Source organism: Lactuca sativa, chromosome 3 (genome assembly GCF_002870075.4).
Source record: "Lactuca sativa cultivar Salinas chromosome 3, Lsat_Salinas_v11, whole genome shotgun sequence".
Classification (NCBI taxonomy): Eukaryota; Viridiplantae; Streptophyta; class Magnoliopsida; order Asterales; family Asteraceae; genus Lactuca; species Lactuca sativa.
Window position 1 is genome coordinate 166,958,187 of NC_056625.2, and position 4,871 is coordinate 166,963,057.

General features: G+C 40.1%; 1 protein-coding gene across 1 annotated transcript; it reads right to left on the reverse strand.

Moving 5' to 3' along the window:
* Window positions 1-2,159: 2,159 nt before the first annotated feature.
* On the reverse strand, window positions 2,160-4,508 carry LOC128132855 (uncharacterized). Its single transcript, XM_052769850.1, has 3 exons — window positions 4,104-4,508; window positions 3,810-3,986; window positions 2,160-3,239 (listed from the first exon to the last, which is right to left on the reverse strand). The coding sequence occupies exons 1-3, from the start codon at window positions 4,506-4,508 to the stop codon at window positions 2,160-2,162; spliced, it is 1,662 nt and encodes a 553-aa protein (XP_052625810.1).
* Window positions 4,509-4,871: the final 363 nt, after the last annotated feature.

A 4,871-nucleotide genomic window follows, 5' to 3' on the forward strand; every position in this document is an offset into this window, starting at 1 on the left:
CTCCTTCTCCCCCTCGACTGGTGAAGTGAAATTTTTGTCAGCATCATAGTCTGCATTTTTTGTGGAAGTTGGTTTCTCCCCCTCGATTTGACTATCACTTGGTTGTTTTGGATCAGTGTTTGCCCTATCATTTGAACTTTTAGATGTAGGATCTAAACTTGGATTCTCCCCCTCAACAGAAGCTCTACTTGTCTGTGAGATTGTAGAGCTCTCCCCCCGGAACGTTGAATCTCTGTTTGGAAAGCCTGTTCATGAGTTAGTACTTGGTGGTTCGCTTTCCATCTGTTTAGTAGCTTTGTCTATGATCTTCTTGAGATTATCGAGTTTGTTATCTACTGCCGTTGCCTTTGAATGAATTGCTTTTTCGGGTTCATCGAATAGCCGAATGTATTCCTCAAACAGGTTGGATATTGGAGCCGAGACCTGTCCAGATTCTGGGAATATGTCTCCTAAGGCACTTTCAGTCCTTTGAACCTTCTGCATATAATTGTCATCGAAAGTGACATAATAAGTCTCTTCAATTGTTTTGGAATGCTTATTCAACATCCTGTATGCTTTTGATGACAGAGAATAACCCAAAAATATGCCCTCATCAGCTTTAACATCAAACTTATTTCGGTTCTCTTTAGAATTAAAAATAAAGCACCTTGAACCGAAGATATGAAAAAATTTGACATCCGGCTTCCTATTGTTGATGATCTCATAAGGAGTTATGGAGAATCTCTTGTTGAGCAAGGACCGATTCTGAGTATAGCATGCAGCGGCAATTGCATCAGCCCATAAGTATAAAGGTAGGGAAGCGAAACTTAACATGGTTCTGGCTGCTTCACATAACGAGCGGTTTCGTCTTTCAACAATCCCATTCTGCTGTGGTGTATAAGGGGCTGAAAGATTGTGAGTTATCCCCTTATCAACTAGAAAGTCCTCAAAATCCTTGTTCTTGAATTCCAGACCATTGTCACTTCTGATGTTTCTGATCGTTTTCTTTAGTTGTACTTCTATTTGCTTGATGAATGCCTTCAGCTTGGGAGTGGCATCTGATTTCTGCTTAAGAAAGAAAACCCAAGTGAAGCGTGAAAAATCATCTACAATAACAAGAATGTACTTACTTCTACCGAGACTCTCTATAGCAGAAGGTCCACATAAATCAATGTGTAATAGTTCAAGTGCTTCCACTATCTTAGTATTGATGTGTGTAGGGTGGCTTCTTCTGCTCTGTTTACCCATCTCACATGCTGCACATAAATGCTCCGTTTCGAACTTGAGAAGAGGAAGGCCTCGAACATGATCACCAATCACTAATTTGTTGATGTCTTTGAAATTCAGATGTGATAGACGTTGATGCCATAACCAGCTTTCATCGGTGTTTGCCTTTGACAGCAGGCAGATAGCTGGTGTCCCTCGAATTTGGTTAAGATTCAGAGGGTACATCTCTCCTTTTCGTGCAGATTTCAGCAGTACCTTCTTGGATTGTTTTTCCACTATCTCCGACCCCTCATCATCGAATGATACTTTCAAACCCGTGCCAACAACTAATTGTGACATGCTGATGAGATTGTGTTGCAATCCTTCTACATAAGCCACCTTTCTGATCCAGAAGTCTCCATTTGTTATCATGCCGTATCCTTTGATTGTTCCATAGGAATTGTTTCCAAACTTCACAGACCCACCATCTTTCAGGGACCGAAACTCTCTTAGCTCCTCCTTCCTCCCTGTCATGTGACGCGAGCAGCCACTGTCTATATACCATTCGTCGTCAAACTGCTCGTCACTGATTACCTCCAAATTCAAGTAGATTTAGGAACCCAAAGTTTCTTGGGTCCTGGTGAGTTTTTCACAGAGAAAGGAATAACTGCAGAAACATTAACTAAAAAGGTTCGTTTAATGAGAGTGGTTTGATCTTTTCGTTTAATGGTATACACCTTGATTTTAGTTTTGTCTTCTTTAAATTTTAGTGTATCAGTTGGGGTTGTATTTGATGGTTTAAGATTTGTCGTTTGATTCCTAGGTTTAGTGGAGGATTTCTTATTATCCTTCACAGAGTCTGATACCAGCTTTCCTTTTCCTTCAATGTCCTTTAAAGAATTGGTTTCAACTTGGGACTTGGTGGATCCATTACTAGGATTGGGATCGAATCTAGGTTGAGGACCAAATCTAGGTCAAGGACCGAGTCCAGGTCGAGGACCAAAAGTGGGTTCAGGACCGAGACATGACTTTCGGTTCTGGGATTTGGAATAGTAGGAATTTGGACTGAAATTTTCCTTCAACGTTTCCTTTCCCTTGTTCATGGATTCTTTCCTGAGAGGCTCATAGTTGGAGTTTTGAGAATTCCAATGCTTTTTCCTTTCATTCAAATTCGTGGCATATCTATGATTTCTCAAGCGTTTCTGTTCAGCTAGCTCCTTCTGAGATTTGTGAATATTGAAGTTGGCCTTTGGTTTCTCCTTCTGAGTTGCAGTTGTCTTACCTTTCATTTTAGATTCTGTGCTCTTCTTAGTTTGAACTTTCGGTTCTTCCTTCTTGATTGGAACATCAGGTTCCACCATTGGTTCCTCAGGAACATCTTTGGTTCCAATTGAGCTTGGAATATCGAAACTGGAGGGTTTGTTGATGGGATCTGGTATGTATCTACCTTTGACTCTCCATGTGGTTTTATCAGATAGTCCCACAGTCTCGTCTGCGTTGTCAATAGGAGCAGACCAGAAATAGTCTTCGCATCCTTCAGCATTATCTTCGTCAACTATGATTCTTAATTCTGCCATTTGCCTTTGAGTGACCCCAGTCATAGCATAAACCTGATTTGGCACGGTCTGAACCTTTTGATAGACCACGACCTTTTCCTTGAGTTTTGGTTTCTGTTCTTTTGACAGACGAGCAAACTCAACAGAGTTTTCTGATATAAGATGTTTTTCATTCTCGGTTTCATGTTTCATAAACTTCGAGCAATCAACTTCATCATCTACTAAGATTTCACTCATCTCGCTTTCCACATCAAATTCAGACGAATTATCTAAGTTTATTTTATTATCTTGAACAATTTTTGCATTTGACAAATCGAATGTTTGTATAGTTTCAGTTTTTATCTTTTGCCTATCATTTTCATCTAAGATATTTTTTAACATACTCTTATGTTCCTTAGAATCGATGAAGGTTTCTATCTTATCCAAACCTAGCCTATACGAACTTGATGTCTCTTCAGAGGACACCTCTGATTCACATTCTACTATAACTTCATCTTCCTTAAATTCAAGAAAGGGCAAAATCATTTTATGAATTTTCTTGCAAATTTCACAGCTTAAATGTAATTGAGCAATGTTAGTATAAAGACGCTTCGCAATTAAACAGAAACCATTTGTTTGTTTTAATAACTTTAAATTGTCCCTTTGCAAATAAATACATTCATCCCTAGCTTTAACTAACTCTGCTTCCTTCAGCTCAATCCACATTCTCCTTTCCTCATTTTTTGAAGACAACCTGCCGAGTTGGTCAGTTAAGTTAGAATTTGCTAAGCGGGTTTGCATGAGGCTACTACTTAGGTTAGAAAATTTAAGGTTTAATTCATTTAATTCTTCTTGATAATCAGTTTTTGAGATTTTCAGAGACTCAAGGATAGAATGTACCTTTTTGATCAATCGATCGCAGTCGTTGATCTTCTCACTCACCGGCTTGGCCGCAAAGCACTTGTTATCTGTCAGGTTCGGTTCCTTATCTACAATTTCGGTTGATGGACCAACAGTGACGATAAAGCACTTTCCACCCGAACCTTCATTCTTTGCCACATATGCCTTTCCGTGAGTGGGCCTTCTTACCTCCTCGTCTTCAGATTCGGTTGACCAGACTTCTACGCCACCGAACTCATCTTCCCTTGCATTCTCCTGTACGATTAAGGCATTCATCGAGCTGTTGGAAGCCTTTTTCTTCTTTACTTCTTCTAACTTTCGCATATAATATGCCTCATCATCTTCACCCTCTCTTTTCTCATCCGTCTTTCTCAACATGCAATCTTTGGCAAAATGGTTCTTGCTGTGACAATAGTTGCAGTCGTATCCAGAGTCTCCTGCAAGTTTGCTCTCCTTTTTCTCTTCATCCTTTTGAGAGGAGACTTTCGGTTCATCCTTCATCTTTTCAGAACTATCACTTTCCTGCCAGTTTCGGTTCTTGCTGACAGGAAATTTTCTCCTTGGAAATTTCTTTGGATTTGTGACCATCAAGGCATACTCCTCACTTGTAAGGTCGCATTCTGACATGTCTGACTCTTCTTCTTCTTCTGCAGTACTTTTTCCTTTAGAAACAAGAGCCAATGATCCCACACCAGAGATCACTTTCGCTTCCTTAGTTACAACACTTTCATGAGACTTTAGTATACCAACTAGTTTTGCTAGCGAGTATGATTTGAATTGTTCATGCGTCTTCACTGTGGAAACCACAACCATCCATTCTGGTCTCAGCCCGTTCATGAACGTTACTTTCTGCTCGATCAACTTTCTCTCTATCCCATGCTTGATCATCTTACTGAGGAGATGATTGAACCAATCAAAGGTCTGTACAAGCTTCTCTTCTGGTTTGTGTTCGAAAACTCCAAATTCTGACAGCAACAAAGTTTGAATGGAGTGTTCCAGGTCTACATCAGTTGAGTAAAGTTCCTTCAACCTATCCCAGATCTCTTTAGCAGTTGTGCATGAACCTACTAGCCGAAAGGTGTCAGATTGCAGGGCGAATCTTATCATTCACATGGCTTTAACATTACACAAGAGCTTGTCCTTATCTTCCTGTGGCATCTTCTCAACATCCGTCACCAGCTTGCTGTAATTCGTTTGTGACTTAACAGTCGTGTTTGTTCCTGAATGTACAAACGGTCCACGAGTGATAGC